General features: G+C 39.6%; 1 protein-coding gene across 1 annotated transcript in view; it reads left to right on the top strand.

The window, feature by feature from the left end:
• The window catches only part of LOC111233853 (contactin-associated protein-like 4), a 128,481-nt gene that overhangs the window by 29,136 nt on the left and 74,614 nt on the right, over window positions 1-24,731 (top strand). Inside the window, exons 2-5 of the mRNA XM_022761754.1 lie at window positions 128-238; window positions 10,397-10,590; window positions 17,436-17,583; window positions 22,075-22,281. Coding sequence (XP_022617475.1) covers window positions 128-238; window positions 10,397-10,590; window positions 17,436-17,583; window positions 22,075-22,281 — 660 coding nt within the window. The remainder of the gene's footprint in view (window positions 1-127; window positions 239-10,396; window positions 10,591-17,435; window positions 17,584-22,074; window positions 22,282-24,731) is intronic.

The following is a 24,731-nucleotide window of genomic DNA, read 5'->3' as shown; positions in this document are numbered from 1 at the left end:
ATTGTCCCAACTCTCAAATTAAAATATATGTGACAGAGAAAATATTTGATTTAAAGATGACAGTTTTAGATAAAGCACTTTTAAAAACATAACTTAACAAGGTGTGTTTTGTTTCTGCCTCTCACAGAGGTGTGTGACAGCGCACTGGTGTCCAATCTGCCGCCATCGTCCTTCAGGAGCTCCTCCCAGCTGTCCAGCAGCCACGCACCGGGCTTCGCCAAACTCAACAGGAGAGAAGGTGAGGAAGAATTTCCATTGTCAAATTTGATGCAGGAGTGGATAATGTTGTGTTTGACCTGGGTAATATAACAGAACTGACCAGACTGGATACATAATTGGGCAGACTGGAATAATGTTTATAATGCTTCTGTATTTTTTCCAAGAGGAGATTGAACTGTTTCTTTACTATGGTTTACATGAGTCTAACAGAGACAATAGAGAGGACGCAGAGCCAAATTTCTCATCTGTCACTGAGGAGCTGCTTTGTGGCTGTGGGTCTCAGGGGAGTAGAGACTTTGTTTAAGCTCAGAACACAAAACAAAACAAACAGGAAAGTTTTTAGTGGATTCACAAAGACTTACAGGTAACTCACAGGTGACCAGTTTAGAGGGAGACGGAGGATCAGAATAATTTCAGAGAGACAAGACAATCTAAAAGAGAGAACAAGCAGTAGTTGCTTTGTCCCGTCTTTGTTCTCTATAGGGGCCGTTTGTATTGAGGGTTTATGCCAGAAGGATAAATGTGAAAGGTGTTTGTTCGTCCAGCATGGAAACCCAGCAGGGAGTCCTGTGCTGGATGCTGATGTGAGCCTTTGACAAAATGAAGATGATGGTTTGTTGTGGAGATTTCTGCAGGGAACAGGCTTCGCTGCTTTATCCTGACATCAAAGCCCAGAATCAGATGGGAGGGTGAGACGAGTTTAATCTGGATCTGAATGATTTTCACCACCTGGGAAACTGAAGGAAGATGAGCCGGCAGAAAACTGTAGTCCTTGGTTTGCTGCTTGAGACTTTAAATACAGTGTATTTGCTGCTAAATGCTGCCAGCCTCTCTCTCTCTGTTTGCTCATCTGACTTTGTGTTAATGGACTGATGAGACTCTTTACTGTGGTAATAATACACGACAAAATTAAACTCTCCAAAGTCTGAAGTGTAGTAGAATAATCAGATTTACATCCAGGACTAGACATTTCATACTGTCAGTGCTAAGAAAAGAAGGGTCGGAGGTTGCAGCGATACTGTAGCTCAGGTAGTAGAGAATGTAAGAGCTAAATTTCATTGGTGTCCTTTGCTGACACTTGCTGACACTTGCTGGTCTAAAGCCACGCTGCTTCAATGCTGCTGACATTTCTTGGTCTTTCATTAACTGCAGTTAAAACTCTTTAATGAAAACTGTGAACTGTGACTATTTTTATAGTATAGTTTTACAAGAAGTTCTTCTTTACTTTTTACTTCTTTATTACTTCACAAAGGCTGACGAACACTTAAAATGCCTTGAAAAACTTCCTTTGAACAAAAAAAAAAAAAAAAGGTAAACGTGTTTTTCTGAAGTTAGAGCAGTTCGTGACACAGGCAAGCAGTCCAGACAGGGAGCAAGTGAAAATTCAGAACCAGAGAGAGCAAGCTAAGTCAATAACCATGGAATCAAACATTAGGAGAAACTGCTAGTGAGCTGCACACACACAAGGTAACAAAGACAATGTGGCAAAGGGGAAGAGGAAACACCAAGAACACCAGGGGCATGTGAGTAATTATAGGCAGGTGTGGATGATGAAGGGCGGAAGACACATGAAGGCAGGAACTGAAATGACAAGTCCTGCAAGTATTTCAAAATATAACAGGTAACAGTGACTTAACAGATGAGACGTGACAACAATAGATTTGAGAGAAATCTATCATAATAGGGACAGAAAAACAATACTCAATAGACCAGAATGCATTTTGAGGAAGTATCTTTCTGCTACCAGGCTTTTTGTACATATACATATAGCAAAGCATGTCAGCAGTAAAAGGACTTAGTTAGTTGAAATGTAAATTACAGTAGAAGGAGACAGCAGTCCACCACCAGGACACCAAGTAGCAGATTGCCAGTACTATGAAAGACTACATGAATATGAACATGTAATATATGTACTGATAAATTAGACTTTGGTGTATCCAGAGGGGTTGATGTTGAACGATTAATAGTGGATCAAATTTTTTACTTTAAATTACCTTATCACAAAATACATGGGACGTAATAGAAAACAGATTGTCAATATCTTACTGCATGATATTTTAGATGGATTTTTGCTTCATCAGCACATACAGTGGCTTAACAGTCACTGCAGAACTGCTGCAATATCCATATATTTTCCTTATCTAGCTCTAGTATGTAGTCTGCAGATTAGGAAGCTGTGTGTGTGTCACATTTCCTCCTTAGCAACATTCATGGTGCAGGATCCTAGGGAGCGATCCCAACTGCTTTGCTGAGGAAATCGATGAATAAATGAATGTCTCCATCTCATTTCCATCTCCTGCTGCTAACACTCTGCCTCCTCCTGTTGTTCTCTGAGGAGTAGCTTCGCTCTCAATTCATTTACCCACTAAGTGAACAGAGATTATCAGAGTCTGGGAATACCACCTACACAGCACCTTTTACAAGGGATTTAATCAGAAAGTCTTGCAGCTGGAATCTATAACTTTACTCACATTCAAACCTCATGGTAATTGATATCTAGTGAGAATCACCCAGGTACTGCGTATATCAACATATTATTAATGTTACATGAGAGTGATATCCTTGTACCAAAATTGATGATATAAAACATACTGATATGAATCTGTAGCAGGAAAATTGTTTGTGTACAAAACAAGGTATAAACATATTGGATGATGGTGGCAGATGAAAACTTAAAGGATCACCAATGTTATTACAGTTAATCCTCAGGTGGGCATAAATGTCATAAACAAGAATTACAGCAATCCATCCAACAGTTGTTGACACATTTCACTGAAAACTACAAATGTTAATCTCATGGCGACACAAGAGGAGAAGTCAGGAGATCATTAAAGTCATGAGGACTTATCCTCTGGAAACCATGCATAACCGTGCAAAATTAGGGTGCCAGTTGGGCTAGTTTATGTTGACATATTTCACTAAATAAGTAAAAACTTTGAACTGGTGTTCTCATCAGTGGAAAAGTCAGAGGATCACTGAAGTCCTGTGGATTCTTCCTCAGGGGACCATGAAAGTCTGTACAAAATTTCATAGAAATCCATCAAATAGTTGTTGAGAAATTTCAGTCTGGACCAGAGTGGCGGACAGACATACTGACATTGCCATCCATAAAGCTAGAGGACTAAAAGGTCCATGGACACTACGAGAATAGAAGATGTCTGAAGACACATGCTGACTAAAAATAACGTTGTAAAAAAACTGACGCCATGCTTGAGGGAAACAAAAACCTCTTGTAACCTATTTTCTCCACAGACAGCAGGCACTTGATAAAAACCCAGCGGTTGTCCAGTCTCTGTCTACAGTGAGACCAGAGGACGTGACATTGTACCTCAGACTTTAACCTGACAAGGCTGATCACAGTGTAGGTCTGATGGCTCTGACACTGACAACAGAGGTGGATAAAAAGCCATGATAGTCTATTGACTGGCGATGAATGGCCTTTTAAGAGGATACTGGAGGATGAATGACTGGACTATTTCACTCTCCCCGATGGTCTCTCTTCTTCTTTATTTTGATTCCCCCTCTGACTTTTTTCTTTCATTACTCTACTGAATTCGTCCTCTCTTTCTCTCAACTTCGTCTGTCCACTTCCACTCTTCCTTTATCTAAATTGTACCTGTCCATCTTCCTGTCCTTCTGTACAGTCTGTCCTGTGTTATAATCATTAGTTTCACTCCGTCTGCAGTCGCTTTTTCATTTTCACTGGTAAGAACTAATTTTGTCAGCTCTGTCTTCTTGCCAAATGTTAATAGCAGCGTCCATGTTTAAACATTTTCTTTCTTTGGTAGGCAACGCTGACAGTTATCAGTGACGCCACTGCAATCATGCTGGAATGGACTTTGAAAGAAGTCCACAGTAATCATTTTGTCAAAGAGTGAAATTTGAAGGTGGAATTAAACTTTAATTGGAGACTGTAAGTTGGGAGCAAGTGTGAAAGAATGACAAGTTATTCAAGAATTGATCTTTATCTTGTGTTATGTTCAGTATTCAGTCATTACAGTTCAATTTCAGAAAGACTCAATTTCACTTTTGAAAACAACACTTGCATTTCTATGGACTATCTTTGTGCATGCAATTATTTTATTGTCCTGGTCACATGATTCCAGTCAAAGTAACTGCAATAAATGACCTACTACCTATTATTACTTCTCATCCCTAATCTCCATCCATCCATCCCTTACCAATACCACTTATCTTTTGGGGGTTGCAGGGGGGCTGGAGACACTCCCAGTTGACATTGGGCGTGAGCCGAGGTAGACCCTGAACAGGTCGCCAATCAAGGTCGCCAATCAAGGTCACCAATCATGCACGCTCACATTTGCACCTACAGGCAATTTAGAGTTGCCAATTAACCTAAACTGTAGCTCCTTTGTCTGTGGGAGAAAGCTGAAGGAAACTCACCAATGCATGAGGAGAACATAAAAACTCCATACAGAAAGTTCCTGGCCAAACCAGGGTTCAAACCGAGCACTTTCATGAGATATATATATATATATATATTCTTAAAAGTACTTGGCCAAACAATGACAATACCAAAGACACATTTTTTTTTAAATTAAATTAGATTGGTTTAATTCTTGAACTGAGTAAAAACATTACGTTGTCTCTAAATATATGTTTGTAATATTAGTGTGCCAACTGTGCAATTACTTTTTCAGTTAGATCCAATGTCCTACTAAGGCATATGAAGAACAGTTACATTGAAAAAAGTTTTATAATCTTTAATGCAAATTTTTCTTTACAACAAAATTTATCATGGATATGAAAAAATAAGATTTAATCATCCTAAAATAAGATATTTTGACTTTTCTGCCCATTTTGCAGTGTGATATTTAGAAAAATGGAAATCTTTCCTGCTTTGTCTGCAGAGAACCTGCAGTGTTCTCCAGCCTGCTGCTGCTGTCAGAGCAGCACTGAGCCCATTAGCTTCCTGTTGGATTCTCTGTCCGACTGACATGTTATCAGGCTGCTGAAATTACCCTCTAGACTTTGTATTCTCATGCAAATGACCAGTGCTCATTCTGGGCCCAGCACTTATATCAGTCTGTCTGTTACATGTCTTTCCAGCTGCCTCTCTCTCTCCCTTTAAGCTGTCTGTCTCTCTGTCCAACTACCTGTCTGCCTCCAAGTTTCTTTTCTGCCTCTTTGGTCTTTTCCTCTCTGCCTCTCTGTCCCTCTACATGACTGTCTCACATTCAGCCTGTCTCCTTCTCTTTAGCTGTCTGATGGAATGTCAGTGCATTATTGATGATGAAACAGTCATTTATTTAGTTATCCATCCATCTGCTCCTCATAGTGAACTGATGAGAAGCAGCCATGCTCGACCAGGCGCTGTGCTGCATCTCATATTATTTCTAAATTAACCTTACACAAAGATGACATGAACACTCAGCCAGCAATAGAAAAAACATCTTTTTCTCTCTTTTTTGACTTTCTATCCACACTAAGCCAAAATTTTTCATAGTCCAAAACTGAGCTTTTCAAACATGATCTCCCAAAGGGCTAAATCTGAAAATATATTTTGGTGTATATATGGAGAAAACAGAAAACCAGACATGGGCTGTGCTTTCATGTCATTTAATAAAGTGTCAAGAGGGGGAAGAAGAAGAAGAGATTCAGCCATTTTCTGATTGTTTAGACCTTTCAGTGCGGACGGAGATTGTTGGGAACACCACCGGAAAATGTTAGTGTGAGATCACGTCAGTTTTACTTTCAAAGGCCCTGCACAGCCAGTCCACCCAACAAGTGTTTTCACTCTTCTCAGGACAGTAGCCAGGTTTTCATCCAAATGTAAATGCACGTTTCCATCCACTACTGTATGCGAATATTAGGAGCTGTATTAGATGTAGCCCATACTTTTTAGTAGTGTTTGCATTTATAAAAATAGCAATCCTGTTTAATGTTTGCACATTTTTGCTTGACTTGGGTAACTTGTGTAGTAATGATACCCATTTAGCTAAATTAACACTGTATTTGCTCATTTTAGGTGATACCGACCCAATAGTGGAACGTTACTGCAAGAAAGTATTTGAGGATCTATTCATGACACAATGTAAATAATAATGAGTTACTTAGTGGAGTAAACCGATGGCCTAAAGTTGAGAGAAGTGAGCTTGTTACTGGAAGGTTGATGGTTAAATCCCTAGACCAGCTGGATAAATCTGGATGGGAAAAGTGAAAAGGCAGGAGTTGCCATTCCCTCATTACCACCACTGAGGTGCCCTTGAGAAAAACCCTTGGACCCAATTGCTCCAGTGCAGCTGCTCATTGGCCAATAGGTCAGACTATGGCAACTGTCAGTGTGTTGACTCTCTGTGAAATTTCCCAGAGGAAACTAAAAGAGAAAAAAAGAGCGAACTCGCTGTTTATTTAACTTCACTGAACAAATGAAACAAAGCAGAACAAAATACTGTATCAAACTGGATATAAAGTGGCCTGAGTCCCCGTCAATTTGGTTTTACATTACCATATTTCGATCAGGACTGTCTCACTGTTCCCTAATTTGTTCGGCTACAGTGATCATTTCTTCCTTTGTTCATTCTTGGCCTCCATTAACTTGTACTTTTCTCAGTGGGTGGTCGGATCTGGTAGCTCGACAGACACTGAGGAGAAAAACAGGGAGATCTCTTTGATGTAAAGTGACAGCCGTGAAACAAAGTATTGAGACCCTCAGCCATCAGTTCACCTCGGTTAGATTAGTTCCAGTTATACCGACAGGGTGGACACAGTAAATCTTTTAACGCCCCTCAGTCTCGGAGTCATTTCCTCTGATCTTTCTCTCCTTTTCTCTACAGTCTAATCTTCATGAGTAAAGGTCAGAGTGTCTGCTCTTTTCCGTTCTGCTGTCACTGGACACGTCTGTTAGTCAAGTGCTTATTAGCTTTGGCCTTTAGTTCTGTAAAGATCAGGCTCCACTGGCCACCAGACCGACACTGATTCGCTTTCACTGCTGAGTTTTTCTCCTTGACCTGCCAATCCACACTGTTCACAGACATTTTTCACTATTAACAATAGCTGTTGAAGGTCCGGCTGTTTCTCTCCTGAACCTACATGATACTCAGGGTGGGAATATATCCTCTAACATCACCGTATGAAACTAATAGTAGTTCAGCATTAGTGAGGGTTTCAATCAGTTATCACAAAGTGGCAATTTCAAGAAAGACAGACATGAATGCTCCAACAGTGTAATTAATGAGAATATTTCAGATGGCTCACGTTAATGAAGATAACAGCAAACAAAGTATAATTGTGTGGCTCATTAAAAGGGTTTGTACTTAATTTGAGTATCTTGTGCCTGAAGTTAATATTTTAGTCTAGGTGTGGTACCGTGTGAAAAGATTTCAATTCTGGAGAGCATGAAAGTACTCAGTGATTTTTATATCAAATTTCCTGTTACATATTAGTATTTACTTATTTATTATATGTATATTATATGTGTAAAAGTCTGGATTTAAACATGATCGTGACTCTAGAGGTAACAAAAAGACACTAGGATTCCTCCTCTGGGGAACATGAATATTCACAGAGTATGCCAATGAAATCTGGCAATTAACATTTTGAATGCCTTGTCATGAACCAAAGTGTTGGTCATGACAGACTTCTGACCTGATATTGGCACTAGACAAAAGATCAGTGGACTTAATAAAAGATGAGGTTAGTTTGGTTTTGTTGTGCTACGGTATTCTTTAGTGGTTTGAAAAGTGTCTGCAATGCTAACGAGAGGAGGCAGTAGGCCAAATCAGCACTTCTAATGGGTAATAAATTGAGAACTATTACATCTTACATTATGCAGAGATCAGACCACATAATATTGTTGTTTCATCTGTCGTGTGGATACTCATTATGTGTCTCAGATGTTTCAGGAGGCCTCGACAGACAGATTAGCACACCAAATGTTTTTTTGTCTACTACATGCTCAGTGACGACACAGTTGTTGGCAGTCCTGTTATGGAAAGTCTTTTCACTGACCCCCACCCCCCCCCACCCCCTTGCCTGAATACCTGTGAACATGATGCAAGGCATGAAAGACCGCAAGCTATGATTGATCAGGGTTCAATGTGTTGTCTGATGTGTCTTTCAGCCAGATCACAGCAGGTGTTTAAATGTTGTATAGTCTGATCCTGGCATTAGGTGAATACCCTGTTCTATATTTTATCATATTAGTGGAGTAGACTTGCAAATACAGAAACGGTTTGCCTTCAGCTTCTAATTTCTGTCTTGCCAAAACCATGTTTACACATATATATACACAATATACCAAGCTTGTAACTACAGTAACTTCTGCATGCAGCAGATGGTGGCCAAAATATTGACATCCTGCTGGTGGAAGGAAGACAACTGCATTGTCTTTCTGAAAGTCAAGTGGCATTTAATCTACTTTCACTGTGTTTGTTCTTTGTAGGGCTCTCTGACACGCTGCCTGTGTGTTTGTGTGTGTGCTCAGTGGGATGCCGGTCAGCAGCCTCCTCTACCAGAATCCGTCCATCTGGTGTTTGAGCTCTGTGTCGACATTTTGGCCTGACAAAGCATTTTCCTACACACGCGCACACACGCACACACAGGCACACACGCATAGGCACACACACACTCGCAAACACACACACACACACGCATGCACGCACAGGCTACTTTTCAGTGTTTGAAGTGTCTTTATTGTGTAGCAGCCCATTCAATCAACCCCAGTTTATCTATCCCGGCAGACTTCTCTCAACACCCACCACCCACATTTATACATGCAATGTGGGCAGTGTGCACGGTCACAAACACACTGTCTGGTACTGCAACAACAATTTACACTACAGTTTTTGAAGACTGAAGCATTTTGAAAACAAGACAATGTCCTAACAACTTTAAATACAGGATGATGTACTACATAATGCTGTGCTACATAATACTGTATGTATTAATCAGTGACCTAAATACAGTGTTATGTTTATTAAATCAAAGGCCATTGTTGATGCTATTTTGCATCAGAAAGGTTGGCACTGAAATAGTGCACCTTTCTTTAATAATTCAACTCACTCCGCTCTACCACATTTTTAATTTGCTGCAGGGAAAAATCTCAACCAATCAACAGAATGTAAGACAGCCCTTTATTTATGATATTTAATATGTGTTTCAACATGAGCCTCTTCAGATATTCCCTCACTTGGGAGTTTTGATGATGATAGTAGTGGAGAGTGCTGTGCCGTCTAATAAGTACGGTGGCCGACAACGGCAAACGCACTGCAGCGGCCCAAGACACTTCCAAAAGGAGAAACAAGCTGCAAATTCATTAACGATGCAGATTCAAAAAGAGATACGAAAATACAAACTAAAGCAACGGGAACGTGCTGCAAATGAAAAAACATGCTGCGGGAAGCCTAAACAAAGACATTAACAGCAAACACGCTGCAAATACAGAAATGATGCAACAACAAAGACACACACAAACCCCCAAAACAAATGCAACAGGAAAAAGCGCTGCATATTCACGCAACACAACGGAAGTGCTCCGGGCCTCTAGGGGGAGCGCTAATTGGAACCGAGTGGAACACCTTGACCATGAGCTTGAGCTATGACCCAAGAGGCCAGACCAGGCCACCGTAAATAAGTCTTATTTAGAGATTTTTACACCAGTAAGGAACTTCAGTGTCCTGTTTTCTTGCCTGACTATTGTGTGGATCTGACTCTAGGTATAGATCTCAGAATTCTATAATTGATTTCTGAATTGATTGACTGTATTGTATTGGTTTGTAAACTATTTTACAGATTTTTGGACACAGATGATTAACCTTTGTTACATTGCTTTAAAAAGTGAAATATGAAATGTTTTGTGTGTTGCATATTTTCATTTCACAAATAAAATGGCATGTGTGTTTCTCAGATGGATATGAAAAGAAGTAGTGTCACTGTGGATCACATAGTAAATGTGCACAATTTACATTCCAAAGGAAAGTTGCTCAAGTATGATTTATATCCCATTATAGCCCCAGAATGGATTTAAAGATGTTCCCCTCGTTCAATCAATTTTCTTCATTCCAGTTTCATGACAGAGCAGATTTAGTTCAGAGTGAAAGGTCAAGCAATGCAATTCATTTCTCAGCATCTACCAAAGCCCATTTCATTTCATCCCAAATAGATGAAAACCTAATAAATCACTTACTGAGTGCTGTTTTTCTCTCATCTCTCTCTGCAGGAGCTGGAGGTTGGTCCCCTCTCACCTCAGACAGGTATCAGTGGTTGGAGGTCGACCTGGGCGAGCGGACCAAGGTCACCGCTGTCGCTACCCAGGGGCGATACGGCAGCTCTGATTGGCTGTCGTCGTACCTGCTGATGTTCAGCGACACGGGACACAACTGGAAACAGTACAGACAGGAGGACAGTTTAGGCGTGAGTCCAAAACAGTCCCATCAAAAATGGTGGCACACCACACTGCACATGCATCAATCACATTAAAGTTTTATATCACTAGTTTGTTCCATCCCATCACGCAAGTGACACAAGTTACAGTTTTATTCTTTTTCCTTCTTGTATTGACTTTATTTCCCCGCAGGGATCAATAGCATCATCATATCTTGTTTTGTGTATCTCGTATGAAGTGATGTAGTGTCGAGTGGTACGTGTCTCTGTTTGTACTGTACCGATAAACTCAGTCATCATGAGTTTACCTTTTCATTTATAATGGATGAACCGTTGCAGGAGCACTGCTGAGTGCACAGACTTGTTGCCAAACATTTAAGCTTCTGTTGTGATATCTTGTTTTTGACCGTCTTTGCTTTTTAACTTTTAAAAGAGGGTAAATGCTGTTTTTATTATGCCTCCGCACCAGCAACAGCCGTGGCCAAAGGCTTTCTGTTTTCAGGTTGTTGATCTCTCAGTCCCATTCTCGTGATATTTCTTCAAATTTGGTAGAAACATTCACTTTGATTCAAAAAATTGACTCATATTTTGGCCATAACTTGAATTCATATGCTAATTATAAGCAAATACACTTAATACTTCTCAGTTAATTTCATTATGTGTATTCACTAGATACATAATTGAGTCTGGACAGACATGGATGTAAACTGCAACTAGACTGGATGGTGGAGGCATACAACCATACAAAGCTGTAATTGTACTTGCTCCACTGGTAGATGCTTTAGCATACAGACACTGGAATACTAAGTAATTTGATGTTGTTTGTGTAGCAAACACAGTGATGACTCCTGCATGTTTGAGTTTCTTACCTGCATGCTCCAACTGAGTCTAAAGCCAAATCACATAGTGCAAGACACATGGGAAAGGTGCAGCAATTCCCTTTGTGTGGACATTATTCATGTCGAAGCCTAATTTGTTACAGTGCTGCAGAGAGGAGCTTCTGATTAGAAGCCAAGCTGAAGCAATTTCCTCATATGGAGAGAATCCAGCTAATCTCAGCACTGAGGATCTTCTCTGAGAGAGCAGCGAGCAGCTTCTCACAGCTTAAAAACGTGTTGATCTGACACTCTACGTAAACTGTGCACAATTCCAGTCACATTTCAAAGTGTTTATGAACTCCTGTGTGTTAGTCAGCCAGGCTTAGAGAGGCTGTCAGAGGGGAAAGTTGATGGCAGAGCTGGTTGATCAACCACAACATGTTTCCCTTCTGGGATTCCAGCTTGCAGGGGTAAAGAGCAGGGGCTGTATTCATAACACTTCTTAATCCAAAGAGTTGCTCTTGGTGATGAAACTCTAAGAAAATTCTTAGATTTATGACTTTTTCTAAGAATTTCCCCACACACTTAAGACAAGATCCTGGTAAAACATCTTAGCCCTTAAGAGGTGAATCACTGTCAGGAGTAGGGAGGAGGATGTTTAAAGGCTGAAGAGTTTCTTTAGCAGAGGAGAAAATGGCGGAACGACAAAGAGGCTGGAGAATATTCTCCAAACACTGAATGACAGTGAGTTAATGAAACGTTACAGATTAGATTGTGCGGAGATAATGTCTGTGGTCAGTCTCATTAGAGATGCTCTCACATCTCCCACCCAACACAATAACGCTGTAACACAAATGATCAAAACACTAACGCTATATGGCAACTGGGAAAAAATGCAAAGGTGCAGCAGTGATGACTTTGGTCTGTCGCAACCTACCGTCGGCACAGTGATCACACAAACGGTAACAGTGCTTTCAAAGCCTCATACTGTGGCGTAGTTTATTTCAGTTCCACTGAATGTTCATGGACATAGTGGGCTTCCCTGTTGTTGGTATAATTGATGGGAAGCACATCCGTGTTATCGCACCATCAGAAATTGAAGACTTTTTTATCGACAGTACCGCACCATCAATACTCACATTGTTTTCAGTGCGGACTACAAGATTTTGGACAATGTTGCAGAATGGCCGGGCTCAACAGATGATGCCATGATGCTCTCTGAGAGTGGCCTGAGACAGCTTCTTGAAGGACATGATGTTCCAGCCAGTTGCCACTTGTTAGTGGACCGTAGCTATCCATGCAAACCATGGCTCCTTACACCATACCTCCATCCAGACTGGGGAGCACAGCGAAATTACAAGAGGTGGACTGAGCAGTAGCTGAGCATAGAAATATTATGGAAATTAAATTTAAAGAGCAAAAAATGTGTTGGGAGTTTCCTAGTAGTTTAAATATTTTCCTCAAACAGCCCACACTGTCATGTATTGAAGGTTATTAATATTATTTGCAGTTGCTTTGAATTAAATTCTTTCCTTTTACCTGTATGGACTTAAAGGGCCAATAAAAAAAAAACAGACAGTAGTTGAGCATCACATGGAGAAGTGCTGCTGAGGTATTTCTATGATTAGGCCTTTTGATTTCACTGTTCATACTATGCTCATTATCACCAAGAGTGCATTTCTGTTTTCTTGTTTTGTTTGATCAACCAATCACACCTTTTAAAAGATTGCATCGTACCTAATAAACAGGTCAACCACACGTCCTCACTAAGGTCAGAGTTTCTGTCCCTTCCTTTCTCCTTGCTGGAAATTTCTAGGCGAAGTTAAGAGCTGTCTGAGTGTTTTCAGAGTGTTTGTGGGGATGCTGTTTGCTGTTTTCCTCTTTTGTCTTTCTTTCTCACTCCATCCTCTTTTTTCTCTTTTCTCAGAATCCTGTGGGTTCTGGGAAATACACTATATCTCTTTCTCTCCGTTTATTTTCCTTCGTTTTCTGACAATGCTGCTCATCCTCTTTCTTCTCAACATGTGCTTTTCTTTGCCCTCCATTTGTCATTTCACTTTGATAATCTCTACTGTTTCTCCTCCCCTTTCTTCCTCCTCTCTTTATTCCTCACTATTTTTCTTGATTTCCCGTTCTCAATTAATCTCTCTCTCGTCATGTTTCTTTCACTCTCCCTCCCTGTGTCTGTCAAACGCTGGTGTTGGAGAATTCACATCATCATCTCTCTAAAAGTAAATGAGATTCTGTCGACTCTTCTGTGGCACTGGTTGAGTAAAAGGCATTTCTCTTTGGCTCAGAGCTTTGAGGAGACGAAACACGAAGCATGTTTCTTTTTTGGTCTTTTGCAGTAACTGTCACACAACCACATATACACAGAAACAATACTCTTGTACACTACCATATGGGATTGTGTTCAACAGAAAAACAACAGCATTGGTCATTAATTCGGGCACTTAAAATGACCTATATTTACATATTCCGGACAGGGACCTCTTGTGGCCATGTGAATTATGACTGTTGTCAATGAGGAGAAAAGGTGGAGATAGTGTGACATTAGACTGGAGGTCAGGTTTGCTGGCTGGACGCACAAAGAGTGTAACTTTGAGGTGACTGGTGACTGGCTGACTAGTCTGCGTGCTAAAAACTTGATTGAACATCCATGTGAACAAAAAGCAGGATATACAGTATATGCAGCAAAAAAATTATAGCTTTACATACAGTTAAATCAGATAATACAAAATAAATACAATTATCCCAAAATCTACTATACAGATACTCTGCTTAAGCACCATGGGTATTCAAAGGGTTAAAAAGTCCCTCAGAAGCGGTGATCTTGCGGAAAAAAACCGTCTCCAATGTGAAATGTTTTGGGGATATACACGAAATAACGTGACTGTTTAAATGTTGAAAAACACTTCTTTTTTACAACAACAACAAACACAATATCTTTAACCCTCTACTTTGATAGTACAGTAAGTCACCTCCTGGTGCCAGACCTACAGTGAGGTACTTAAAGATCTGTTTCAATAACATATCAATATCTGTTTCTCATTGATACTTAAAGCATAGCTTCACTGATCACTGCCTCTCCTTCTCTTTTGCACGCTGCTTTTGTTCTGTACCTGGGGTTGGATGTGCATGCTATCTACTGTCCTTAAACCAAGCAGTTTCAGTTCCATAAATCTAATCAAACTTTAACCACAGAGTTTGCAGATCAGAGCACAGTCTAATTAATCCTTTTTGGCTGGCACTAAACAAAGTCATCCTGCCAATCGAGTTTGCCAAATCAGAGAACCTTATTACCATTTTTTTGCTTAAGCTTATGCTCCACTGAATTAGATTTAACACTACAGTTTTCAGCTTCACATACACAGTACACAAGATGGCAGAAAATGTTCATTAGTGAATAAAACATGGAGAAGAGTTGTGTGAGATGTTTTATTTGTGATATGGATTTGTCAATTTGACTCTCAGTGAGTATTGTAGTGTTTTTTGCAGAACATTGTGATGTCACACTGAAGTTGACCTTTGACCATTTGGATATAAAACGTCATCACTTCATCATTTTATTCTGTTAGACATTTGTGTCAAATTGTGTCATAATGAGCTAATTCATTCTTGAGTTATGGCCAAAAAATGTTTTGTGAGGTCACAGTGATTTTGACCTTTGACCTTTGATCACCAAAATCTAATCAGTTCATCCTTGAGTCCAAGTGAATGTTTGTGCCAAATCTCAAGGAATTCCCTCAATGCGTTACTGAGGTGTTGTGTTCATGAGAACCCGAAAACATGACTGTCGCCAGTGTGGAAGCATAAGTGACACTGGCTCTTTTTCCCCTTTATTACAATCAAACATTTCATATGAGGAGATCCAGCTCCACTCTCATATGATTCCAGTGGAATTAATAAGTTAATTATGTGTCTAAGCTTTTATTTAGCAGTGGGAGAGCCAGTTGACCTGGATGTCAACTTGGAGGGAGGGATGTAATTAGGATAGATAGCCAGATGGGAGAGCTGGAAAGAGATGAAGAGAACGATCCATCAGGTGTTCAGCCCAGAGTCAGAAAGAGACAATTCACTGCTCATACTCTTCATACTCTGCAGAAAGGTTTCAATATGATGCAGGTTAATGAACTTAATTTCCACCAAGGAAAAGTTTCTAAAGCATAAAAGGTGTCAAACTAAGAGTGTAAGAGTTCCTTCTCTTTCATTCTCCATCTGTTTATTAGCTTTTTATACCCAGCATGCTCTGCTTCCACAAACTGTTAGCTTCTGGGAAGGTGGTGTATTTTCAGTGTGATAATCCAACAGGTTGGCAGTGTGGTCAGCTTTATTATACACATCAAGAAACACTATAGAGGCCGCATATATCTCCTGTTGGCTAGATCTGATCCGAATCACATCTTCATATGTATCAGATCCAGTGATAAGTAGATGAGTCAACAAGTGCTCCAGCCTGAACAACAATATAGATCATCTCTGATATGACCCATAGTTGGCTGCAGGCGTACTGGACCTTTGTCGTCATGGTTACAATAATAAACAAGTGGTTAATCTTACGGAATCGTCACGGTTTGGTTAGGTTTATGAAAAGATTGTGGTTTGGGTTAAAATAAGTACTTTGTTAAGGTTAGCCTTAATCTTGTTGTTTGGAGGCCCGACCGCAACAGGCTTGTCGTCATCATGAATACAAAATTCATAGCTGCTGCGTGAAAAGAAGACACTGACAGCGCACGGACAGACAAGACAGAGCAGCACAACATCGGCACTGAGCAGCAGCAACTTGTTCAGACCATTGGGGGGAGAGTGAGAAATATCCACAAATCTGTTATATTGTAATTTATTCTCATGCATGTTGCTCGGAGGAGTCAGCAGCAGCATCTCTCCATCCCCTCTTAGGCAGATGTATGAGTGAGTTACTATGGTTACGGTGACACTCCGTGTCTCTGTCGCTCTGAAACTTTCTCGTCATTCCCAGTAATAGGTTTTATGTTTAGTAGCCATGCCTTTACAAAATCATGAATGTAACTGTACCTCAATACTAAAATCTAAAATCTGACATGCTCTAATCTCTCTCAAATCCATCCCTCAAATCTTACAGCATGTAAGAGGAAGCCTCAAAGCCAATAGGTTTTCTGTGCCCACAGGACAAAGTCTGAACACCAGGCTTTTTTCCAGAGCCCAAAGCACAGTTTGTATGCATAACAGTAGTCCTCGATTTCAGATAATGTGGGGTAAAATGATCTGCCTTTGAAGTTAGGATTATTCGTTCCTGTATAACACAAATGAATTCTGAAGCTATTTGATATTCATTCTGGCGCCGGGCCTGCACCTCTCCAAGATGCTGATCCTGCTGCTAGGAGCAGCCAGGGAGCTATCCAGCACCTTGGAGAGCGTCGTGGCGCAGTCCTGGCAGTCGTATTGCTGTCAGAATGCAGTGAGAATAAATGGATAAAGCTCTTCTCTGTATTGTGTGGAATGACATTCTTATTACAGTTCCATACAGTGATTCGATTAATTATTCCATCAAGTCTTTAACCTGACCCGATTACTAGTAACAAAGCCCTGGTTAGTTTTACATTTACCATATACATACATCTGTTTAGCCATGTTAGTGTGGCTCTACGTATATCAGCCAAATTTATTGCAGATGTTCCCTCTCAGGTTAAACTGATGACACTTTGATGATCCCTGAACATTTCATCTAGCTCCATTATCAAGTCAAATTTTTAATTAGCTGCTCTTATATATTTAGTGCTAATTAGCAAATGTTAGCATGCTAATACATTTGGTAAATTGGTAAACATTACACCTGCTTCAACATCAGCATGTTAGCATTGTCATTGTGAGCATGTTAGCATGCTGATGTTAGCATTTAGCTAACTGCCTCACAGAGCTGCAAGTGTGGCTGTAGGCTCTTAGTCCTGTTATTTTAAAAGCAAACTAGAAAAAAAACTTTCTCTGTGCATGTATATGTCTTTGTAAGATTTTCAAAGTCACATAAATGTATAATGTATACTCAGTTGAGGTATTTCTATTGTGTTTGTGTGTTTTCAGTCTTTTCCAGGGAACAGTAATGCAGACAGTGTGGTTCAGTACAAACTGCAGCAGCCAGCGATCGCTCGCTTCCTCCGCCTCATTCCTCTGGACTGGAACCCCAGCGGGCGGATCGGACTCAGGCTGGAGACTTACGGATGTCCTTATAGTAAGTCTGATCTTCCTTACTGATTAGAATGCTCTCCGCGGTTTTCATCCAGCTGGAAAAATCTCTGGAAACTGGTGTCACTGGTTTCATTCAAACAACCTGCTGAAAGTGTTCACTGACCTCTAGGGAAATTTAGTTTGCATCAAGGATTTCTATGAACCTGAAAAACTGGGAAACCATCATAGAGGAAATGTACATCTCAACATTCAATAGATTTAATTTGGTTTAAATGAAAGTGAAACACTTTTCACTGTGTACATTTTTTCCATGGATACAAAAACCATAAAGGTTTCCTGGCAGCATTTTCTTGATAATATATTCATGTTTCACAATTAATTTACACACTTGCCTTTGTTAACAGTGTTTTGCAGTGTTTATCTTTCACACAAAGCATATTGATTTAATGGCTTCCTTTTGATCCTCTTTAATTTCTCAGATTACACAACCCATTGCCAGTATCAGCAACTGATTTATTCACACACTATGTGTTTTTCAAAGTTACACAGCAGTTTTTCATATCAGCACTGATTACATCACGTCAAAAAAAACCAAATATTGCATTTTTTGTATTTGAGCCAGGGGCTGATTCTGTTTTTAAATAAACAACAGATATGAAACCTGTCACTGCTCCTCTTACTTCAGCCATAAAACATGTTGTGGCTTCCATTTCTCGTTTTCCTGTGATTTAGGATGAGAACATCTTTACACACATTACATCTTTGCTGAATATTACTTCTCTTCATCTTATTCTTTATCGTCTTCATAACTCTGTTGGACTCACAGTGAAAGATAGAATCACCTGCTTGGCCTATTTTGCTGAAAGAGCAGGTGTTTGTAATGTTTTTGTTTCTCTCAGCATTAGTTTCCTGCTGTGTCTTTGACCTGATTTCTGTCCTCTCAGCTGTTTGTTTACTATATTGTCCCTTCATAAAAACACAACATACTCATGAATATCAAAAACAACGGCGCATGTTTACATATGAGCTTGAATATATTGATCAAACAGTAAATATGAATGTGAAAGTATGATTTCCATATAGACTGTCTGGGTTTCTATCCACAGCGGTTAGTGTCAATGTCATTTTTGATACTTGGCTTATCCCTTTATCTGAAAGGTTTTGAAAATAATTAGGAAAAAAGTACATTTTGTTTTGAAAACACATAGCTGATATGGAAAATAACTTTTTTGAAATGTCACTAGTCAGTTGCTGATACTTGACACAAGAAATATTCCAAAGGGTTTTCATACAATAATTTCATTAGTCACTAATACAAATAACTACTTTTACAACAAAAGTCTGCTCAGTAAGGTACCATAATTGATACAGACTATCTGATCTTTTTAAGTTTGTCTCCTTTTGACTTTTTTTTTTGTGCCACAGGGTGAACATCGAATTAAAAAATTTTCTTCAAACCTGACAAAGTTATGTTTGCTTTCAGTGTATCACATCAAAGTGCACCATGTGTCCTTGAGCCTAACAACCCTGCTGAATACCTTTTCTTTCTCTTAAAACATTTCAAGAGCCAATTTTGGTTACAGGTTGTGTATTTTCCAGCCAATTTCCCCGAAACATTCCTCATAATTTCCCAAAATTAGCTTGTATTAAGCTGTTTATTGCGAGGATATTTCTAAGAAAAGCCAATTTGGTTCTAATTATTAGGAAAAATAGAGAAAATTGTTTGTTGTTACGTTTATTGATTGATGGTTAAAAATTTTCAAGAAGAAATAGGGAATTATGTTATGGGTAAATGAAAAATTGTTCATAAACAAATGCTTATATCCACCAGAGTGGACAGAAATTCTGTATTTGCAAGAAGATTAGGCCTTCCTTGGAAATATTGTAGCAATAAACAGCTAAATACCAGACTAATTTACAGGAAATTATGAGGAAAGTTTCCTGGTAATTAGCTGAAAAATAGCTAGCTAGCAGGCTCCTCATAGCCTGCATTTTTCTTGTGAATTGCTACCTTTCTTCACATTTTCCCACCGTAGTTAGCTTGAGTAGAAACTCATTATTTTCATATGTATAAAGATATAAAGATTTCCTTTAAAAGCGCACCAAAGCTTGTTAAAGGTTTCATATGTGCTGAGTTGCTTCTCTGAGTCCAGCATATTCACTCATCAGTTATTCATCATGTTATTTCACCAAGTGTAAAGATTTTTCATGATATAACCATTTTATATCCCTTAAAACTGTGTTTGCTGCTGTCCCCTCCGGAAGAAGATGGATTATGAAAAACATTTAAGAGATGGATTTTGATATATTGCCAGTGGTTTGGAAATATTCTCAAGTTACAATAACATGTTTATTAGCCATTGTGATGGTTGGCAGAGTGGTAAACTAATGTAGCATGAACAGCAGAAAAGCAAACGTAATATACTGAAGGGAGCAGAAATATGGCTGCTCGTAGAAAACAGTTTATCACAGTATGAAAAATGCAGCCAGTGTAACTGCATTGTTGGTATTAGTCTGTGATCATGGCAACGCAAAAGAAAACATCATAATGTGTCTTGGCAGCTATCATTAAAAAAAGATTTCAGACAAAGAAAAAAATTGAAGGAGAACATCAGGTTTTCCCCAACAATGACTAGTGAATACACTTCATCATTCAAATCTCTAAAAAATAAAGGCAAAGTATTTGTTATGAGGAGTATTTTAATATAGAATATGTGTCAAATTTAGGTTTTCTGGTCAGTTAACAGGTCATATAACAGGGATAAAGCTTCTAAGGGATGGGGCCACAGGTTTACTCGTTGTTGTTTCTGTCAGTAAAATGTTTCTTGGATAATGCAAATGTTTTGTTCAGAGAACACAATAGTAGGTGTTGTTTTTCTTTCCGTCCAAAATAATTTCATTTTCACTGCTTGTATGCCTCCTCATCTATCTATACCATTTTAGTATCTTTCAGCTCATTGTTTTGGTATTCGGGGTCGCTACTTTACTGTTTTGGTTGACTTTCACCACTTTCATGTGGGTCATTTCCAACTACAGCAAGCAGCAGTTTTCAGTGAGAAAAGGTAAACTCACTGTACACTACCTGCTCTGAGAGCTATATAGCAAACAGACAAAGATAGCCACTAGCTGGTTAATATAGTGGAGCTTTTAGCAGCTTAAGAGTCAGATATGTCTCTCAAGAGTTGGTGGAAACCTAGGTGGGCACAACACACCTCCAAATGAATTGTGTTGCTCCATATCTGCTGGATGAGGAAATAGGAAAGTGTTTGCTAAAAGGTTTTCCATATTAACTGTATAAGACACGACAGTATGCCAGTGTTGTGTCTACAGCTTATTTCCACCACCAACAAGTGATCAATGCAGGTTTAATTTGTAGCACTGTTAATCACAAAGCTGCAAGAACATTAACGTTTTGCACAGAATTAACCTGTAACCACACACCCCCACAAGTGCACAAGCCCAAAATTAATGTAGCCAAAATAAAGAGTTTACTCTTCTACAGCCATTTGGTTACAGTTATAACGATGGTCTCCTTTGAAAGGTAACTCTTTAAATTTTGCAAACAAAAAAAAAATCATAATTAGTATAAGAGACACTGAACCAAAGTTATAGAGACACAAATATGCTGGAAATTTATTTTGCCTCATTTATTTTATTTTTGCATAAAGAAAGATAATGTAAGGTCTATATTAAGGCTGTTTATGTGAAAAACACTTTGGAGCCGTAGCCACACGTCTGAACCAATTCTGTGTCAACAGGTCTTAAAATGTTTTGCACAGATTGAACCAGGAGACGGTGTATTTTCAAAGGTTAAACACCTTTTCAAAACCCAGTCCATCCTTGGTATACTTTAATTATAATCAGATAAAATATAATATTCCAGGATTTAATCTTGTATTGAATGGAGTGAAAGTATATAGATTATCAGAACAGATTTAAAGTAATGTTTGCAGCTTCACACTCAGAGGATGACTCAGCACTCTAGAGCTTCAGCCTGCTGCCCTGTAATCAGGAAATACACTGTACAATGCAATAAGAGCATTTGTGCAAGCAAAGTGGTTGAGTGATTGCGTCTTGACGTGAGGGAGTGAAAGAATTGCCAAGTTCATTAAAAAGCATTCAGTCAGAAATTAGTTGTACGACTCAGCTGCTGCCCTTTTTAAACAATTCAGTATTTGCAGACTGTCTACCTCACCTCACCTCAGCCCAAATCCCTAACAAGCAGCAGACACTAAAGGAGTGATGTATTGATAACAGAACATAGACTCAGTCCTGGCTGTCTGTCATAACTCTGTAAACCACAATATCACAGTAACAGGCAGACGTTCTGTCCAGATATAGGTGCGTGTGTGATTTTTTTTGATAGGTAGTATGGACATTATTTGAAGACCTTGAATGTTTACATGGAAATAATAGCAACTCTGACACACAGTTATCTGTTGTGATTACTCTGAAGACCACAGTACGTTCCGCCACACTAAAAGAATGAATTAAAGCACAGATTTTTACATCTTTCTCTGTTTTTGTATTTCAGCCTCTGATGTGGTGAGTTTTGACGGCGGCAGCAGCAGTCTGGTGTACAGGCTGAGTCCCGGGCCGAGGCGGATGTCCAAAGAGGTCGTCTCTCTGAAGTTTAAAACCCTGAGGAATTCTGGGACATTGCTGCACGCAGTGGGACAAGGAGGACTCAGCCTCAGTCTGGAGTTAGAGAGAGGAAAACTGCTGCTGCTGCTCAGACAAGGTAGTACACACCAGATACATACAAATACTGATACTGTAACTGACATCTTCTCTTACATACAGTAGTGTGTACAGTGGAGAAAACTCTCCCAACCCACTTATTCAGAGGAAAACATTGTAAAAGGAGCAATTTGTAGGTTTTACTAGTGCTACATAGCATTAACAGCTTTTTACCTACCAGTCGTGCTGAGAGCTTCAGTCATCATTGTGTTTACAGGACTGGTGGGTAAACACCTGTTAATGCTAACGTTAGCTATATTGAAAAATTGACCATATTGAAAGCCAGAATGTTCAGAAATGCTACAGGCCAAAAACATAAGAAACTTAAATGCTGATTAAGCAGGGGTATCAACCAGCAGGTATTTACTACCTACCACTTACACTACTTATTTTTGACTTAAAGTTAAAAAAAAAAAAAAACTTTGGCAAAGAGACGTTATAGAGGTTCTACTCTTTGAGACTGGGAGTCACTTTATGGTTATTTTGGCACAAAAATATCTGTATCAGGCCGAGGACAATATAAACCCTCTGGAATAACTTTAGACTGGTTTTGGTTGGGTGAGGTGGCCGGGAAGCACTCTGCCACATTATTGGTTTAAATCTTGGCTCACACTCTGCTGCTGCATCTCTGTCTAGTTACAGCTGTGATGGATGGTTCCCGTTTACTGTAGCATGTGTTAGGGCTAGGCTACATGCATGGCTTACTGTCAATACAGAGTGGTGTGTGTGTGTGTGTGTGTGTGTGTGTGTGTGTGTGTGTGTGTGTGTGTGTGTGTGTGTGTGTGTGTGTGTGTGTGTGTGTATAAATGGGGTTAAACCAGAGGTTGTCAGGCTGCCATGCTGAATCATCACCATATGGCTCACCTCTCATCAGGAGTCCCATCTGGCTGCTGAAATTCTTTCTCCATCCATCCATCCATCCAGCTATCCAGCCAACCTCTCTCTATCTGCTCCCCTTCCCAAAACTTTCCCTCCTCTCTTTCTTTTCACCTTTCTTTCTGTCCACTTCTCTGCCATCTGTTTCTCAAAAACACATCCTTAATCTTCCATCATCTGTTCCTCTTTCATAACTCTGTTCTACCTTTTATCCATCTGTCACCCACTTCCCTCTTTCTCTTTCTCCTCCTTCTCCTCTCACAGAAGTTAAACTTGTTAACAGATGACAGCACATCCTCAAAGAAATGAACACTTTAAAGACAATTTATGACATTTTATGACGGAGTGAATCATAACCAAAGGTGTATCACCTTTAAAAAGTACCCAGACATATCAGGAACATTGATCACTTTAAGAAGTGGATCAGCTTGAAAAACTGTTTCACCTTCAAGACGAACTGTTTTACTAAAACACATTTACCACCTGTGCTTCAAGTGAAAACTCTTCCTCCTTAAACAGAGTCTGTGCCATCTTATCGACATTAAGATGTTTCCGCCTTAAAGACTGCATCGACTTAAAGAAAAACTGTGTCAGTCACCATAAAGAGGGACTGCAGCTCAGGGAGAGGAAATTAAAGCCATCCATTCACATGAGAAAAGCTCGACTTCTGCTGCGACTGATCAACACTGAGAACAACAAGCATTATTCACTCCTCATCAGTTTCTGTCCCTCTCTACCCCTCTTTGTTTCCTCGCGTGACTCTTTGCTCTTCTGTTTTTCACCCTTTCTGCTCTAATTAATGTTGTTTGTCTTGGTTTTGTCTCGACACATCTCACACTCCTTTATTCTTTACACACCAGAGGAGACCATTTGCCTTTTTTTAGCTGTACTCGCTTCATTTTTCTGCCTCTTTTCTTTATTATCGCTGTGTCCCTGACAAACACTCATAGACCCTTTTGATACACCCCCCCCCCAAACCCTCTCTTCTGTTTTCTTCTTCCTTCATTGTTATGTATCTCTGTCTTTTGGATATGCCAACGCAATTCTTTGCCTCTTTTATTTTTTCAAAGGCTCAACTCAACTCAACTCTCTGTCTCACTTTATTTCCTCTTCCTCTTTCTCTCTTTGTGCATGAGTTTTTTTTTTTTTTAAGGTTACAGATTATTTAAGGTCATCTGCTGTGTGCATCAACCCTGAGCTCATGCATGGTCCGCTCTGCTGTGCTAACACTAACACATCCAGGTCTGACCCCCATGGAACAGATGCAGTTTGCTTTATGAGGCAACTCTGAGTAACAGCTCTGCATAAAAGCAGCAACACTGCCCTGGAAAACAGAAAAACCAAAACACGAGGCAGAACTTTGATAGTAGATTAACTAGTTTATAGTGGATGCTTAACTCTTGAGCTCTTGTCTTGTAATGTAAAGTTGAATTCTCACACTGTCCTCCACCCTCACCTTCTTTGTGAAAACATTTTTCTACATCAAGACTACTTTTCCATTGCATTTTGAAGCTCGCTCAGCCTTTTTATAGACAGCTAAAAGAGTCAGTAGTTTTCATACTGGAGCTTTTCACT

Source organism: Seriola dumerili, unplaced genomic scaffold (genome assembly GCF_002260705.1).
Source record: "Seriola dumerili isolate Sdu_G_001 unplaced genomic scaffold, Sdu_1.0 BDQW01000432.1, whole genome shotgun sequence".
Lineage (NCBI taxonomy): Eukaryota > Metazoa > Chordata > Actinopteri > Carangiformes > Carangidae > Seriola > Seriola dumerili.
This window is presented reverse-complemented; position numbering and strand designations above follow the sequence as displayed.